The sequence below is a fragment of the Mauremys reevesii genome, linkage group 3 (genome assembly GCF_016161935.1).
Source record: "Mauremys reevesii isolate NIE-2019 linkage group 3, ASM1616193v1, whole genome shotgun sequence".
Taxonomy (NCBI): domain Eukaryota; kingdom Metazoa; phylum Chordata; order Testudines; family Geoemydidae; genus Mauremys; species Mauremys reevesii.
This window is the reverse complement of record NC_052625.1, coordinates 99,915,897-99,934,630: the sequence shown is the minus strand read 5'-3', so window position 1 is coordinate 99,934,630 and position 18,734 is coordinate 99,915,897. Positions and strand designations below refer to the sequence as shown.

The following is an 18,734-nucleotide window of genomic DNA, read 5'->3' as shown; positions in this document are numbered from 1 at the left end:
CTCCAAACAATCTTCATGTAGGTGCTGCTGTTGCTGCCTTCTAGGCCTGAAAGATTGCAACCCATATGCACAGCTGCCTCTATAAGTTCACAAGAATTGGCTAACAAGCACACACTCACTGGATGTGCTAAGATGATGAATGGTTTATCTTTTCCAAACATTTAAAAGGACCAGGCCACACTCAAGAGAATTGGTTAGTCATGTAGAGGTTGAAATGTATAGGCTCCATAACATAAAAGCTCTGTGTTTAGCTGAAATAGAATCTGATCATTTATATAAATTATTTGAAGTGGTCATATATCATTCAGAGTCCTGTACTTTTTAATAGTGTAGATCATTTGTGGATTCAGGCTCTGATTCAGTAAAGCCCTTAAACACATTCTTAACTTTAAGCGTATGACTACCATTGACCTGAGTTGGATTTAAGTATGAGATTAAAGATAAGCATGTGCTTAAATGCTTTGCTGAATCAGGGTTCCAGTTTCCTTGAAAGATGGCACACAAAACAAAGCTGTATTGGAATAAATATGATTGAAACCAAACCAAGTGTGTTACAAAGATGCAGTAGATATTAAAGGCAGGCCAAGTGGACCATATGGCCAGCAGTGCCAGATTAAAAGCCAATGGAAGACCTACCAAAGCTAAGTGAGGTTGCTAGACATAAATAACAGCCTGTGTATTTCACAGCAAGTTTGACCTAAATTCCTCAGCAAGACTCCCTGGTGTCTGTGAAGCTCTTGGGCACAGATGAGTGTATCTGAAGCATCAGCAGAATCTTTTGCAAATGTAATTTTTCATTGAATTAAATAGGAAAATTTATAATATTCAATTTAATTTTAAGTTACAGTATTTACTATGCTATATCATAGCTTTTAATTTTCAACACACAGCAAAATTTTGTTCAGAAGATATTACTGTTATCAACGTTGACCGAGGGAAGTTTCTGGTTAGAAAGCCATGTAGAAGACAATTGAGTATTCTGACAATGAGAAGTTGTAGGAGACTGTTTGGGCTTGACGGATAAACTCACTATCAGGATATTAAAATAATCAGCAGTGAAATAGTTAACTGTCGCTACTAAACTTGGCAGTATCAGAGTTAGCACCCTCTTGAAATTAATGGGGGTAGGTCACACCTTTCTAAGCTATTCTGTCAAAGAGCCAGTGTTTCACTGATTATACTTGGTTCACGGTGAGGGTTTTCTTCCAGACCATAAGAACTATACCTTTTGTTTATTTTATTTTTTGACTACATCTTGGGTTCTGGAGTACAATTCTGTAGTAATGGGTGGATTCTGTGGCAAATTCCAGAGTCATGGAAACAGGGAGTTCACAAGGCCTTGGATATAAACAAAAAAATAAAATTCCTGTGTGATATCAGTGCAGTGCTGTAATCAGATCCAAAAGATGGTTTGTGCAATGGTGGGATCTCAGCTACTTTAACAAACTCTGTCAAGAGCCTTACCCAAAAGGGAAAGGTAAGATCAGGCTCTGTTAGGGTCCTGGTTAGCAAAAGGAAGACTTTTTCTGTCAAGAATTATCACAGCTCTGCCATCATCTTCTGAGCTCATTTTCCAGAAGCCTGGAAAGCTTTTCTTTATAGATGTATACAGTTGAGCAATGGAAGTGTCTCCACATTGCCCAAGAATTCATGTTGGGGGTGCTCTCATAGTGCCTGTCTATGCAAGCAGTTCCCGGTTGCAAGGGGTTGGCATTTAAAAACACTTGGAGGTGTTCATACATGCTTAAACTTTACTCATCTCAGATTTCCACCTTCCTGGTAAATTAATTTACTTGTAGGGCCTGTAAGCAAGCTGATTCTTAACACCTGGAAAAGAAACTTGCAAAGACAAGGTGTTCAGTAATTTGTTCGCTGGGTTTTGCATATGAATCACTATTTTCTTGGGGAGGAGGACGAACCAAAATGAAACAAATGTACCTTTCCTCACACTCCCTTTTGTTGTTGCAGTAAGTGCAGTGTACCGTGCAGGGGCGGCTCCAGGCCCCAGCACGCCAAGCACGTGCTTGGGGCAGCATGCCACAGGGGGCGTTCCGCCGGTCACCGGGAGGGCGACAGGTGGTTCCCATGGACCTCCCGCAGGCGTGCCTGTGGAGGGTCCGCTGGTCCCGCGGCTCCGGTGCAGCATCCGCAGGCACGCCTACGGATGCTCCACCGGAGCCGCGGGACCAGCGGACCCTCCGCAGGCAAGTCTGCGGGAGGTCCACCGGAGCCGCGGGACCGGCAACTGGCAGAGCGCCCCCCGCGGCGTGCTGCTGTGCTTGGGGCAGCGAAATGGCTAGAGCCGCCCCTGGTACCGTGTACACCCTCAGTATGTATTGTCAGCAATGCAAAGCAGTAATTAAAATGTTATGGCAGCAAATTGTTCACTGGGGTGATTTCACTCAAGTAGATTTTCACTTTTAAAGCTTGAACATTTGCATCATGCTGTAATTAAGTTGTTACTCATAATATTGAAATGTTGTTGTTAAAGGCCAAATCCTGCTCTGTGGACTCCCATGAGCCTGGGTGATCAGAGATTTGATGATAGGGTAAAGAGCTTTTCACTCAAGATCAGTGGTTTAAATCCAGCCTAAGTCATTACCAGCTGGAGGCTGTTGGGTGTCTGTATGAGATTAATTCATACTCTGTCCAGTTCCTAGTAGTCGCAAACACAAGAAACATCCCCACGACCCCCACTAACTAGCACTCTTGTTAGCAGTTTCAATGGAGAAGCCACAGTTTGATTGGGCCTCTAGACTGAAATACTTGTTTCTCTGAAAGTGGTTCCTGTACATGGGAGTTCAAGCATATTGCAGGACAGTTCATAGAAGCGTACATGGCCACTGCCTTTACCCCATTAGTGTTCAGTTTCTAGGTCAGAGGTGGGCAAACTATGGCCCGGGAGTCACATCCGGCCCTCCAGTTGTTTTATTGTGGCCCTCAAGCTCCCGCCGGGGAGTGGGGGTCCATGCTTTGCCCTGCTCTGGCGCTGTAGCCGGGGAGCAGGGTCGGGGGCTTGTCTCGCTCCGCACGGCTCCTGGAATCAGTGGCATGTCCCGCCCCCCCCTCTAGATTCTATACGTAGGGGCAACCATGGGGCTCTGCATGCTGCCGTCATCCCAAGCGCTGCCCCTGCAGCTCCCATTCGCTGGGAAACACAGCCAATGGGAGCTGCAGGGGCGGCACCTGTGGATGGGGCAGCACACAGTGCTGCCTGGCCACACCTCCGCATAGGATTTGAAGCGGGACACACACATGCCGCTGCTTCTGGGAGCTGCTTGAGCTAAGTGCCACCAGGAGCCTGCAACCCTGACCCCCTTCCTGTGCCCCAAACCCCTGCGCCAGCCCTGATCCCTCTCTTGTCTTCCAAGCGCCTCAGTCCCAGCCCAGGGCACCTTCCCACACCCTAACCCACAATTTTGTGAGCATTCATGGCCCGCCATATGTGATGGGGGATCTGGTTATCTGTGCCTGCAAGACCTGTGTTGGACTGGGTTCCTGTCGTCTAAATAAACCTTCTGCTTTACTGGCTGGCTGAGAGTCCTGGTGGGGCAGATGCAGCACAGGCTTCAGTGTCTGGATGACCATGGCCCAGCTGGTCAACGTAAGACCCCGTCCGACCTGAGGCTGTGGTTAATGGACCAGAAGCCGGAGAATCTGCAGCATGCAGGTTTGTGGACAGTCGGGTAGTCACCATGGGACCTCCCAGAAGGACATGGGCTGCTATCAGCCCCAAGCTCCAGGACAAACTGGTCAACTTGGTAGAGACCCAGCCGGATGAGGCTGGATGCTCCCAGCCCTGAGTTTGGGGTTTGTGCCTTGTTGGAAGGAGGTCACTGGATGGTGCCCAACACCTACCTGAACCTGAGGGTGTGATCGGGACCCCATTCAGGGTGCCTGTGGACTTTTCTGAAGTTTAACCACCTTTTATAAGAGGCATGTAACTTATGTAGTTTATTATTCCTCAGTAGATGTTCTTAATAAAGGGTGGTGCCCAGTCATCATTCTGCAAGTGCCCTATTGTTTCTAAAAGGCCATAATAGGAATTAGAGAGACAAGGTGGGTGAGGGCAACATCTTTTATGGGACCAACTTCTGAGGAGGAGAGATACAAGCTTTCAGATTGGTTGAGCTGGAAAACTTGTCTCTTTCACCAATAGAAATTGGTCCAATAAAAATATTACATCACCCACCTTGTGTCTCTTGTATCCTGAGACCAACATGGATACATCAGTCCTGCAAACAAGAATAGAAATAGTAAGGGAATAACTACCAATTGTGTGTGTGTTTGTTGTTGTTGTTTGTTTTGGTTTTTTTTAAAGATAAATTTAGACCTAAATCCTGCACCTCTCTGCTTAAACATATACAGTCTGGACAACAGTAGAATCTATATGATTCCTCTGTGCTGGATGGGAGAGGAGGCAACTTGCAGAGATCCACACAGGCCTGGCCTATGTCACAGCCTCTCACCCAGCCCCCATAGAGGAGAACTTCTCAAAGCCTGTTGGATGGTGCTTTGAACACCTGAGAGGATTTGGGTTTTTCTGCATAGCTGTTAATCCTCAGGGTTATCAGGTGTTAACTGTTAAATCGTACTGAAATCTGTATTAATCACTTAGCTACTGTGTGGTGTAGCTGGTATCTCAGGCAAAACTCAAGCCCCAGCTATGTCAGAGAAGTTGCTTTGTGAATTTTCAGTGGAACATGTGAACTTCAGAAGAACATGTCCAAGCACCACAGCAGGATTGGAGGGAGGCCCAGTAGTGAGAGCTGTTAATTGCAGGTTTTGAAACCCTTCATTTAACCAGACGCAGGGCTCTGCACCCTGACCCCGGGGAAAGTACTCTGGCCGAGACACCGGACCCTGACCGGACAGGGCTCAGAGAGGCTGTGGCCCCAGACCCAGCCGGTGAGAGAGCAGATCCCGCCCCTGCCCCAGCGGCTGAGTACCAGGGGAGGATAGGGGACCTGGCCAACCTCGGGGGACAGACCATAAAGGTTCCTGTGGGAGAACCCAGGAAGATGGAGTCAGGGGATCAGGAGGCAGCTGGTGGTACCCCAGGAGTATCGCCACCAGCTGCTGTGCCGGGCCCATGACATTCCCCCTCAGGGCACCACAGCGGCTGCTGCAGAACTATTACTGGCCTGGGGTCTTTGCCCGCAGCACTGCCGCTCCTGTTCACAGTCCCCAGACTGGATAAGGTTGTAGGTGGGTCCGAACTTCCCGGGTCACTGGCTGGCAGTTCAGTCTCGGAGGGGGGAGAGGTGTGATGGAGTAGGAAGCACAGACTGTCTGTGTGGGGGAGGGGAGAGCCAGAGGTTTAGGTGAGATGCAGGAATTCAACCTGTGAGCTGAGCTTGGCCTGGGGGAGGGGAGGTGACACCTCTGGCCAGGGGAGACAAAGGAAAGAGGCGGAGGAGAGAGGAGGGGCCGGGGAGGACTGGGAGACGGAAGTGGGTGGAAGAAGAGACCCAAGATGGACCTAACCGGGGGGATCTGGTTATCTGTGCCTGCAAGACCTGTTTTGGACTGGGTTCCTGTCGTCTAAATAAACCTTCTGCTTTACTGGCTGGCTGAGAGTCCTGGTGAATCGTAGGGAGCACGGGGGTGAAGGGCCTGGTTCCCCCACACTCCGTGACACCATACAATTGCCATACCAAGATATGGCCCTCGAGCCAAAAAGTTTGTCCACCCCGTTCTAGGCTGACAGTTGTGGGCCCTAAATGCATATAATTTTCTTAGTGTTATCATGAGCCCTCATAATGTGAAAATGTGATTGCCCCCTGCTTTCAGTACATTCAGTCTCTTTGAGGAAACAAGAGTTCATCTCCATTAATTCCACAATACACCACCTGAGTGGATTTGGGTAAGCAGCAGGGTGAGTCAGCCAAGTACAAGGCTTGTACAATCTTGGCTGTAGTGAGCCTTTCGCGCTACTTGTACACACACTCGCTGCATATTTCAAAAACACAGGTTGCTCAATTTGACCTTCTTGGGATTACAAATCTGTGTCATAACTCTGAGTCACTGCATCCATATTGCCATTTTTCTGCATGTCATTCCCAGCGGATCAGACTGCACAAGGCCGAACACTGCATATATGCTTGCGGAGGGAGCTGATGTGGCAAATGGAAATTGGAAGATGCATTGTAACTGTCACTTCAGGAATAAAATGCTCTCTTAAAAAATGGAACTACCCCCTGTGCATTTTAAGAACATGCGAAGAGCCAGCACAGGTGTGAAAGTGGTTTGAAAGGTTTAATCCTACAACCATAACACTCTGCCATCCACCACACACTAATCATAGATGGCTTTGTAGGAGCAGCAGAGAGAGGCTTCTTTGTGGATTCTTTAGGCATTAGATTAAATGATTATTGAAAACTGCTTTTCTGAAGTTTAACCACCTTTTATAAGAGGCATGTAACTTATGTAGTTTATTATTCCTCAGTAGATGTTCTTAATAAAGGGTGGTGCCCAGTCATCATTCTGCAAGTGCCCTATTGTTTCTAAAAGGCCATAATAGGAATTAGAGAGACAAGGTGGGTGAGGGCAACATCTTTTATGGGACCAACTTCTGAGGAGGAGAGATACAAGCTTTCAGATCGGTTGAGCTGGAAAACTTGTCTCTTTCACCAATAGAAATTGGTCCAATAAAAATATTACATCACCCACCTTGTGTCTCTTGTATCCTGAGACCAACATGGATACATCAGTCCTGCAAACAAGAATAGAAATAGTAAGGGAATAACTACCAATTGTGTGTGTGTTTGTTGTTGTTTGTTTTGGTTTTTTTTAAAGATAAATTTAGACCTAAATCCTGCACCTCTCTGCTTAAACATATACAGTCTGGACAACAGCAGAATCTATATGATTCCTCTGTGCTGGATGGGAGAGGAGGCAACTTGCAGAGATCCACACAGGCCTGGCCTATGTCACAACCTCTCACCCAGCCCCCATAGAGGAGAACTTCTCAAAGCCTGTTGGATGGTGCTTTGAACACCTGAGAGGATTTGGGTTTTTCTGCATAGCTGTTAATCCTCAGGGTTATCAGGTGTTAACTGTTAAATCGTACTGAAATCTGTATTAATCACTTAGTTACTGTGTGGTGTAGCTGGTATCTCAGGCAAAACTCAAGCCCCAGGTATGTCAGAGAAGTTGCTTTGTGAATTTTCAGTGGAACATGTGAACTTCAGAAGAACATGTCCAAGCACCACAGCAGGATTGGAGGGAGGCCCAGTAGTGAGAGCTGTTAATTGCAGGTTTTGAAACCCTTCATTTAACCATTCTCTAGCGATTGTGCTGGTAGCATTGCAGCTGTCAGCACACTTGTGACATTACCCTCCTAAGAAAAATGATCATAGTAACAATCTAACAGAGAATGGCTTGTAATTGATGCAACACCATTTTGGAGCATTACTGTTTGTTGCCTGTTGTATTTATCAAATGATTTCCAGTCATAGCATTTTTCTTTGGCTTGCTTTAGAATTTAAAAGGCAAATTGAGTGTGTTACTGTGACCTATGGTGTAGACACAGATTTTTATAATTAAAAACAATTATCTGTGTATATATTTAAGTTATTTATGAATATCTATGGGCAATGGATGGCTCTGAGCTTTCATCATGGAGGTTGCTGTCTTTCCTGTGAACAGGCAAACTGATGGGGCCCAGTACGCTTTCCAGTTGATTTGGAGGGCAGCCAGTTTTAATGGATAAACATCCATGTAGTTTGGGGTTGTAAATAAGGTTCTCTTTTGAATTAACTAAGTTGATTTAGTTCACTGTATAAGCACATGGGAGCTGTATACTAAGATGTGTAAATTGTATTTCCTTCAGAGTATACCACTGAACTCTTCCTGTAGCTGCCTGCATCTGCTCAGTGGGTATATCTACAGTGGAACTGGAGGTGTAATTTGCAGTTTGGGTAGGCAAAGCCATGATAACCCCCTCTGCTCTGCACAAGTACAATCCCATCTGAGATTCTAGATAGGTCCTCAGGGCACCTAGCCTGTTCTGCTGCCTGTGCAACTGCATCAACATTTCTAACTTTAGTGCGCTTGCTAGGAAGCTTTTAGTTCATGCCCGTGGTGCCCACACAGGGGAGTTACAGCACAGCACTTTGTGCACACCCATGTAGTCTGAACTGTGTTTGTCAACACAGAGAACTTCAGCTCCTCCTCCAAATTAAGCTCTGGTCATTTACTTTTTTGCACAATACGAAGACAAGTGTTCTGGAAGAGGGGTTGGTTGGTTGATTGGCTTGTTTAGTGTTAATTAAAGACCAGAGTAAAATGATGGTGCAAGAGAGAAATCACTTCGAATAATCCATCAGCCTTACAATGTTAAACACATGCTTATAAATGCCTATGATTTCAACATGTTTATTAAATGGGTGTTATAGATTACACTTAGTTAGCAAATTCATTTGAGCCCTTTACAGAGCAGTCATCTGTAACTTAATGCACAGGAGGGATAGAAGTTAGAGTGTAAGAGCATAAACAAATCATTTATATGAAAATAAGTTACAGTGAAGCTGGGTCTACCTATGTTTCCATTATAGCTTTGTTTGGGAAGATTTATAGTACAGTTTTAGAAGATTGCTTAAGGGTAATATTTAGCACTGGAATTGGCCTAGTATTCATTTTCTGTCTCTTTCCCAGTTTTTGAAAATAAAATAATTTCATTATTCTTTACAAATTTGTATAGCTGTTTGACTTTTTTGTGTTCTCTAAGATGAATATTTGTTTTAAAAATGAAAACTTATAATAACTTATAACTATAATACTGTCTAGTGGCATTGGTATTTTGCTGGTTTTTTGCTGTGCAGACAGCAAAAAAAATTGTTTTAAAATTATCTACTTGAAAAGGAAGTTTGAAAGAAATGTAAAAAAATATTATGGCTAATTGACATTTAAGAATGAATGAACGCCAATAAAACTACTATTCGTATTTCCCCAGTAAAAATCCGGTGATGGGGAGATGACTTTCCCCTTTCTAATTACTCCAAATTGTTGCCTTTGCAGGTAAAGTGGAATCTTAGGAGGGATTTGAAGTTTAGACTGACATCTTGAGTTCTTAGTTCTTTGAGGAAATCAGTTGCTAACTTGCATCCAACTTCTGGATGGCCTACTGTATAATGGTGTACTCAGACTAGTGCCAGGTTGGCTGCTGTCCACATTACACCAAACATCTCCTCTAGTTAGCATCACTGTTGGCAGTCTCTGCTGAGAGGCCACGCATTGACTGTGCACAGAAACTTGAAGTAACCTCTCCAGGACAGGTTTCAGAATAAAGTACAAACTCCTCCTTGCTGTAACAGTACCGCACACAGCACTGCCCCGCCTGTCTCATTGCTCTCCATCTCATGTCCAGCTCTCTGCTTACATTTCTCACCTTGCTCCGTCCTATTCTTGCTTTTAGATCTTTTTTTAACACCATTTCCTACCACTGAAATAGAATGTTCTGCCTGTGCCTTAAACATTCTCCCTGCCTTCTTTAAGTCCAGCCTCAAAAATCCATTTCTTGCACCTTATTTTCCATCATTGCCTTTCCTCAGCAGAGTGGTTGCCTTCTCCCTTTCGCCCTGCCTTAATGTCTCCATAACATGGATCAGAATTTATTTGATTTTTGCATTGTAGAACATGAATCATGGTTGTATTTTTGACCCTGATCCCTCCTTTCCCTGAAACCTTTGTCAGTTTTCAAGTTCTATGCTTTTTTGAGTTAAAGTCCTATTTGTTACACATGGGCTTAAGTGGTGGCAGGACAGGAACCTATGTCTTTTTCAATCCATTAAAGCACCATGCAATATTATGGAATTTCACCAAGCTTGTGGTTGCTGTTATGTTTTTGTCAATTAAAAAGTGTTGGTGAGTATTAATAATCTAAAAGAAATCTATATACGTGGAACAACACGTTAGAGAAAATGATGCCATAATTGTTGTTTGGAAATAGAAAAATGTTTTAACTTTTTATCTGAAACGTTATATTTATAGATTCCAGCATTCAGCAAGGGTTTACACTGGGCTGAGACATAAATTGTTTTAATACATAAGTAAGCACTTGAGAGCTACTATAATTGCATGTTTTGTTTCTGCCTTCTTGTAAAACCACACTTGGTTAGTAGCATAGCTAAGTGTTCACTTGTGTCTGTGTTGATGCATGAGCCATTATGAGAATATTTGGACTGTAGTTTCTTGAAAAGAAAACGCATTCACTTGTTTGAAATCCCGTTTTTTTAACCATTCCTCCCCCACACCTCATTTCTTCTCCTGAATTTTATTGTTGCTGCAGAATGTCATCATTTAGTATGTGTCAGTCATGCAAGAGTAATGGAGCAGAAAGTCTCTACTGTAATGGCTAAAATGATGGACCCTGTGATGCAATTTGAAACTCAAAATGGATCCTTTGCTAATCTGAGCCATTGGAAACTCAGCGAGCTGGTTAATTCCCCCAAACAAACAGTTGCTGAGGTGGTAGTCACTGGAATCATTCTTCCTTTATTTATTTATTTTGATCAGTGACCCAGGGCTAGCAACTGGTTGGCAGTTCCCATTAAACACCTGTGTATTTCCGTGCTGTCACAGCAAAAATGTTTTGTTTGTCATAATCTTCTCTGGAGCTTCTGTGCAGGTTGGGACATGACTTGTGGCAAAGGAATCTAGACAGAATAATTGGTGTCAGACTAAATCATGCCGCTGGAGGACTTCGATGTTATGAGTTCCTAACTGTCTTTTGAAAATGGCTTTCTATCATCATTGAGAAGATAGACTAGAAGTTGTAGCATGTATTCAGACTAAGCAAGGTGAAATCCATTGCGGAGAGAATGTTTTGGATTTTCTAATGTATAGTTCCCTTCCTCCCTAGCCACTGGGGAGAGGGTTGTCAATGGAATTTATAATCTCAAATCATGAAATTGGCAACATCAGCATCTTTAGTCCTATCTCCTATTTGTCATGTCCCTAAACTTCCCCAGCAACTCCACGTGTTTCCCTCTGAACAATAGCTGCTTCCTGTCTCAGTGAGCTTAACCACTCCTAGGATTCTCTCTCTGTTTGCTGCCTATAGTTCTTAGGCCTTGTCTATACTAGCGTTTTTGGACCTGTAATTCCCAGTTAGTGCAGTTCCCACTTGTGGAAGCTGTGGTGTAGACAAGGCTCAGAAGGGACACAAGTTCTTCTAACCCCAGGGTTCGAGGATATGGTGATCAAAAATGTATGAACTTTATGTATGCTAATGCACTGAATTACGGGCCTGTAATCTAAGTGTAGAAACCCTTCTAGACTACTGCCTCTTCAGTGACTCAAAGTGCACTTCCAGAAAGCCTCTTTATATGCAGAGGAGGTTCTGGACTGGAGCCACAGGCTATCGTTCTTCACAGGGATTTTTCTATGAATAACTTTTTTCCTGATATTTTTTTACCAAAATAATAAAGACAGAGTATTTCCCTCCACATAACATACAGAACAGAACCCACCACAGGAAGGAAAGTCCCAGATTGATTTAAACCCCGTCTCTCTGATCTGGAGCAGTGTTTCTAATTGTGATACAGCTGCCTAACAGTGCACTCTACACAATGCAGAAATGTAGGTATATTTTTCCTGTTTTGTGTATTCCTCTTAATGAATAATGGGCAAAACCCAGAGCACTTTTAACTGCTCCTTTCCTGAGATGTTGTTGAGTTCTAAAGGAATACTGGCAAAGTCCTACAGAAGTCAATTGAAGTCAATATAGCTATGCTGATTAACACCAGCTGAGACTCTGCTCCCAGAGCTGCCAATAACACCTTGAAAGGCAAAATAATTAAACCTCAAGTGAAAAGCTTTCCATAAATGTCAGATGCATTGTAAGTTGTGAGGGAGTAGAAATGGTGTATAGAAAGCTGTTTACATTGGTGTCCTTTTCACTTGTCCTGGTATGGATTGGTTCAGTTAGAACAGAAATCGTTCACCACTGAGCATTCCTTAAGAGCGACGTCGCAGTGGAACGTTACATTTCTGCTGTGAGACACTTTCAAAGAGAATTAGACATTTATAGCCATATCCCTACAGCAGGGTGTGTGTGAAGGTGCAAGTCTTATTTTATGGTGTCTGTTTATTCTCAAGTGGAAAAAATGTGTCGGTTTCATCCTAGCTCCCATTTGCTTACCTTACAAACATGTTAAACTAGTTGTGCACAAAGGCCAGACTCTGCTGAAAGGAGGCCTTCAACTGGGTGGGTTATGCAAGTAAACTAACTAGGGGATATCATGTCTTGCATTGATCCTGGATGCTCTGGTAATGCGCATAAATTCTGAAACCTGATAGCACCCTAATATTGTTGCATCTAATAGTGGTGAGATAAGTGGTTATTAGCATTCAGTAACATGCTATTAGCATTCTTGCTATGCTAAAAATGTGAGATGTGTAGAGCTTAATCCAGCAAAAAAAGACACACATAATACAGCGAGAGGAAAAGTGATATGGTGGTTAAACCAGAGGAGTGAGTGTCAGGAGAAGGATGGTCTGATGTGAGTCTGGGACTTTGGAGAGCTGGGTTCAATTCTCTGCTCCATCACAGACTCGCTGTGTGAGTTTGGGCAAGTGGTTTTGTCTCTGTGGCTTAGTTTCCTATCTGCAAAATGGGATAACAGTACTTCCCTGTCTTACAGAAGTGTTGTAGTCATAAATACATTGAAGACTGCGAGACACTCAAGACCTATGGTAATGGGGGCCATGCAAGTACCTGTACAGACAGTTAGATCTTGTTTCTATTCCCGACTCTGCCATAAACGCTTGCTCATGATAATGAGCAAGTCTCTTGGATACAAAATTTGGGCACCTCAGATTTTGGGGTCTGATTTCAAATACCTTGGGCCTTCTTTTCAGATGTACTGAGCATTCTCAACTCCAACTGAAGTCAACGAGAGATGCAGGTTCTCAGCAGTTGGGCACCCAGAATCAGTAGCCATGTTTGAAAATTTGAGGTTGGGTTCCCAAAATGCTAACTCTGTCTACTTAACTTGAAGTCAAGAGTTTTACTACAACTTCAGTGGGAATAGTTAGGCCAATACTGAGTGCCTTTGAAAACCCCACCTTTGGCCTAGCCCTCTCTATGCCTCAGTTTTCCATCTAAGGAAAGTATCTGCATTCTAACCTCATATGTGTTTTTGAGATTCAGTTGATTAATGGTTGTAAAGCTCTTCAAGATTCTCAGATGGATGGCACCTTTAAGAGAAAAGTCATGTTTAGAAATCTGGTGGTTGTTAATTGGGTTAGCCAGATAATAAATCACTTACCAAATGTGTCTGAGTAATAAGTAACAGATAAGCATCAGAGGCATCATGTTTGTACGACTTTAGCTAGACACATAGGATTTGCTGTAACAGGATCAATGGACCATCAGGTCTGATGTCCTGTGTCCATCAGTGGCATTGTGGTTAATGAGAAAGATGTGAAAACCCCTAGAGCACCTGGCCACTTCAGTGAGGAAAGACTCTCTTTCCTGAGCCAGGGTGAACAGCTGAAACCTTGAAGCATGAGCCACAAGTCTCACTTGGTATGTTTACAAATCATCGTCTCTATTATAGTAGAAATCCTGTGAAAAGAACTGCAGCTGTTGGTACACACTGATTCTGTGTTGTCAATTCCTACTCTGCAAGACCCTTTTCATCATAATTCAATATTGGTTACTTCCTGCCGTGTAATGCATTGTTTGTCAATAAACAGATTGTGCAAAAGTAGGTAATGCAGGACATGCCTGAGGCATGCTGACAGAACCCTTTGTGGGCTGCCTGGATAGCGTCTGTTCATACTGAAGCTTTCACCAGTGCTTTTGGGGCCTGATCCCGTGGCTGTTGAAGTCAATAGCAAAGTGTCTTCTGACTTCAGTGCTGTGGGAGAGGCCTTTCAGGAGGGAGAATTCTTTCTAAAATAGATGCTCTAGTTCAACCATAAGTAATGATCTTGATGCAGGAATTACTGGGTGAAATTCTGTAGTCTGTGTTATGCAAGAGGTCGGGCTAGCTTATCATAAATGATCCCTTTTTGGCCATAAATTCTATGTATGTTCTACAGCAGACGGGCCCGTCCTGCCTGGCCCCCGAGCTCCTGGCCAGGGAGTCTAGTCCCTGGCCCCTCCCCTGCTGTTCCCCTTCCCCAGCTGTCCTCCCTCTCCTGCAGCCACGCCGCCGCGTGGGCCACGCTCTGGTTTGCCTCTCCCGCTGGACAGCGTGGGGAGTGCCGCTGGCTCTGGCCGGGTGTCGCGGCTTCGAGCTCTTGCTGCTGGTAAGGGGATGGGGAGCGGGGGGTCCTGGTGGGCAGTCAGGGAGGAGGGGGCGGTTGGATGGGGCGGAGGTTCTGGGGGGCGGTCAGGGGATGGGGAACAGGGAGAGTTGGGAGTGGGAGTCCTGGGGGGCCTGTCAAGGGGTGGGGATGTGGATAGGGGTCGGGAGGGCAGTCAGGGGACCAGGAGCAGAGGGGGTTGGATAAGGGGGTGGAATCCTGGGGGGAACTTAGGGGTGGGGGGTCCTGGGAGGGGGTGGTCAGGGGATGAGGAGCAGAGGGCGGTTGGATTGGGGTGGGAGTTCCCAGGAGGGCTGTCGGGGTGAGGGGTGGATAGGGGTCGGGCAGTCGGGACAGGGAGCAAGGGGGTTGGATAGAGGGTGGGGGTCCTGGGCGGGAGTGGTCAGGAGATAAGGAACAGGGGGGTGGATGGGTTGGAGGTTCTGAGGGGGGCAGTCAGGGGGCAGGAAGTGGGAAGGGGTCAGATGGGGGCAGAGGCCGGGCTGTTTGGGGAGTCACAGCCTTCCCTACCAGCCCCTCCATATAGTTGTGCAACCCTGATGTGGCCCTTGGGCCAAAAAAGTTTGCCCACCCCTGTTCTACAGCCAAATTCATAAAGCCCCCGCTCCTCTTGTCTTAAGCCATTTTTGTCCCATCCTGATCCTGGGCTGCTCTGGGGAATGGAACAGCAGTTTCTCAGGGCGGCAGTGCCTGAAATCTCCATAGAGTGATCCAGCTCTGCCCGCAGTACCCTCCACACCCCAGCATGTTTCCTGTGCCAGAACTAGTGAAGAGGTCTTTGGAAGGCAGCTTTATGAATACCTCCTGCAGTGGCTACACTGTGAAAATCCACCCCCAGTTGGAACTGGGATTTTTAGGGCCTCTTTACACTACTCTAGCACTTGAACCTGATGTGGATCTCACCCTCTGAATCTCTGTAAAGCCCATAATTCAGAACCTTTTAGAACATCATCTACAAAGCTTTGTAGAATGTTTAACGGTTTGTTTCAAGTTTGAGAGCTACAGAGAACTGACTTTTAATAAACTAATATTGTAAATTATTTTGCAAAATGTCATCAGTTTGTTTTTTGAAACTAAAACCAGCCTTCCAGAATTCACCCCACTTGGCAAAATAAGACTCTGACCGTCTATTGGATTCATATAGGCCCAGGGCCTACTCGCCAGTAGCCAGACCAGAGCCTAAATAAATAAAACTATTAATTAACTTTTAAACCCTTCTTCTCCCCAACATCATTGATTGTTTGTCAGCACAGAAAAAATACCATTTAATTCTAATTAGGACTGAAGACTCTTGAATAATGATAGAGAAATTTCTTAGGTTATTTGTCTTTGAGTGCTGCCCGTGACAAGTGCAGCGTTAGAGACCAAGGTGGCAGAGGAGGCTAATGGCATAAATGAGAGAAGAGAGGGAGAACAAAGTCAAGATTTTGAAACACAGGATGCAGCTGGTTATTTCTCCAGGAGATTTAAAAAAATACAAAAAACCTTTCCACCCTCCATTTACAATTTATAGTGAACTTGGGCAAGTAAAAGGATCCCTTTGAGTGGCAGAAAAAAGGGATATGGCCTTCTAAATAATTGTTTTTAGAGCATATCTGTTAAAAAGGATTTGCAGCAGCTACTTCTTCATACACCAAATAAATAATGAAAAATCAAATATTTATTGCTGAGAGGCAGGGGTACAAATGCACTTCAGGCACATAGTGGATTCCTTTGACTGGCTGTGTGCAGCTTTAAGACGCCCATACTGGTCAAATGTTCTGTGTTCTCTTTGTGACATTGGGTGGAGGAGGAAAAACTGGCTTGAATGAGCTGTGTTGCGAGTATGTTTACTGCTGCTTGCGTCCGTCCTTCCTTCCTTCTTTCCTTTTTGGCCTTCAGGTCAGTGGGAGAGTGAAGGAGAAAGACTTGCAGTAATGTTCCTGCTGCCTTGCTGGCTGGAAAGCTTGTTTGACTTCTCTTTTGATAGAAGTAATGGGGGAACGAGGACTACTATACCTCTACTTTCATGAGAAAATCAGAGTCACTAGGTAGTGGTACGGGGAAATGATTTTTTTTCCCAGTACCTTTTGATTCTGAATAATTGGTTTTGGCTTCTTGACCTGTTACATTTGCAGAGTATCCTGAGCCCCCAACAACTCCTATTAAAGTAGATGGAAGGACTTTTCCATTGGAGTCTGGCCCCCTTTATATCCTGACACTTACACCCTGTCTACAATATTAAAATAACAAAGCCAAGGCAACCAGCATAGAACAGACCAAACCATGTTATAACAAAGTTACTATATCATGTTACACCCTGTGTAGATCATGACTATCGTCTAACGTAATACTGTTCTCTCATTGTACTGTGATATGGTTGGGGACTATCCTGTTATACTACAGTCCCCAATAGTAGAAGCTGGTCTCCGTTTGAATGAGTTCTATAAGAGTGGCACTGAGTTTTTTGTTCTGGATTTTGTGGATTTTCTGGAAGCATTAACCCTAAAGTATTTCAGGTCAATTTACACTAATTCCTTTTTATTTTTTCATTGAATCTCATTTTCTTATTACTCTCTTCTGTAGATACATTTCCCTTCTTTATCATTAGGCTAAGGACATAGAAACTAGTTTTTATTTTGAGATAGGAAAGAGAGTTAAAAGCAGATTATCTATTGCATTGGATAATATACCATAAAAAGACAACCCTGCTTTACTGAGGGGTGAACAAGTTGACATGCTAGGTGTTTTCACTCTTTGATTTGTTTGAGTGTATGTCATCTAATTTGCTTGTTAGACCGTAGTGATTTCCTGGAGTACAGTAACAACTAATTGAAATCAATGGCAGAACTCTCACTGGCTTCAATGGGACCAGAATTGGTTCCAAGATTCATAATCATGCCATGCAAAGTGCTTTCCCCCACTGTTTTGCATTCAGGTGAATGAGGCGCCAACAGTTAGATTTACCTCCAGTAACATATGACTGCAAACTTTTCCCCAATCCCACCTGGAGTTTTACCCTTGATTTCAATGGGAGCAGGATTAAGCCCCCGTTAGCAACAGGTACACTTTAAATTATTGATATAAAATCTTAAATTGGATAATATGGGCCTGATCTCCTGATTATATATATGCCTTTGTAATTGGTTTAAAAAAAATCTTGAAACTCAACATCAGTATTGTGTCCACAATTTTCTTTAATAGTTGCAGCAAATTAATTTCATTTTAGGGTTCTGATGAGAACATAACCCCTTTAAAGCCCATACTTAATCCTATGTGTTGCAGTTCAGGGTGGGAAGAAGTAGGGAATGTCACAGTAAGTTGCAGCACAGGCTATGTTAAACAGGAGGCATTTATTAAAGAAAATTATGACAGTCTGTCAACTATGACAGTCTTTCAGACAGACTTCCATCCAGCTTGAGTTCCAGCTTTGTCTCCCTTGTTTACCAAGGATCACACTCTATCTGGGAATCTGTATGTGAAGACATCTAGTGGCTGAATGATATACTGCAAGTAAACATACATTATCACAAGGGACAGGTTGCTCTGAAAGAGGAAAGAAAGCTCAGGAAGTTGCCAGTCCACATGTAGGAGTATGTGGCAAATGTTGATTATCCCTTGAAGACTACTCATGTGTGTTTTCTTTATTATTATTTTAACCCATATCTATGTATAAGCCTTACATTGTGCTACATTTATCGTAATAAGTATGAAATTGGCTTCTACTTGAGTATTTCAGTGCTTCTTCAGAGAGCGATTCCACTGGAAAGCTTAATGCTTCCTATATGAAAGGTTGTGGGATTTTTCAGTGTTCATGTCCCCTTTTTCTTTTCTCATCTAACTCCATATTTGTTTTTCTGGAGAATGCTGCCTCGTTTGGATGTTGCATTAACCCGACATCTGTTCTGTTTTAGGAGAAACCCGATGCCAGCCCCACATCGCTACAGCTGCGGTCCCAGATTGAAGTAAGCACAATGACTTTAATCATCTATTTTTGTTTTGGATTTTTTTTTAATTTGATATTTTGCACAAGTTGGGTAAAGCTTGTTGTTCTTTCTGCACTCATGGCAATGTATCTTCCCTTACAGGAATCACTTGGACTCAGTAGTGCTGTGTCAACACCAGAGAGTGAAAGAAAGTAAGTTTGGGCTGTTGGGGAGTAGAGGGTTGTTAAGTGAATTTTTTTTTTTACATGAATCAGCCAATTCATGTAAAACTGATGAATGCTCCATTGAAAACAAAACTGACACCTCTTCTTTTTCTCTCTGTTTTTCTCTTGGTATCTTTGTGCGCATGCATGCAATGTAAATAAAGTTGGCTGGCAGTTGTGAGAAGTGTCATCGATTTCCCCGCAAACTAAAATCTACCTTTTTTAATAATAGCTTTTTTTGTGTGACTAGACGTAAAAATTCCAAAAACAGAAATAGGAGTTAAACAATGAAACCGCTTTCCTCTTCTTGTGAGTTTATGGTTTT

The 18,734-nt window shown here is 43.8% G+C and overlaps 1 protein-coding gene across 6 annotated transcripts in view; it reads left to right on the top strand.

Annotated features, from left to right (window-relative positions):
- SASH1 (SAM and SH3 domain containing 1) overlaps nucleotides 1-18,734 on the top strand; it is a 270,968-nt gene that overhangs the window by 157,101 nt on the left and 95,133 nt on the right. For all 6 annotated transcript variants that reach the window (XM_039532949.1, XM_039532948.1, XM_039532952.1 and 3 more), the window contains 2 exons: nucleotides 18,174-18,224; nucleotides 18,348-18,397. In XM_039532949.1, the coding sequence (XP_039388883.1) occupies nucleotides 18,174-18,224; nucleotides 18,348-18,397 (101 nt within the window). The remainder of the gene's footprint in view (nucleotides 1-18,173; nucleotides 18,225-18,347; nucleotides 18,398-18,734) is intronic.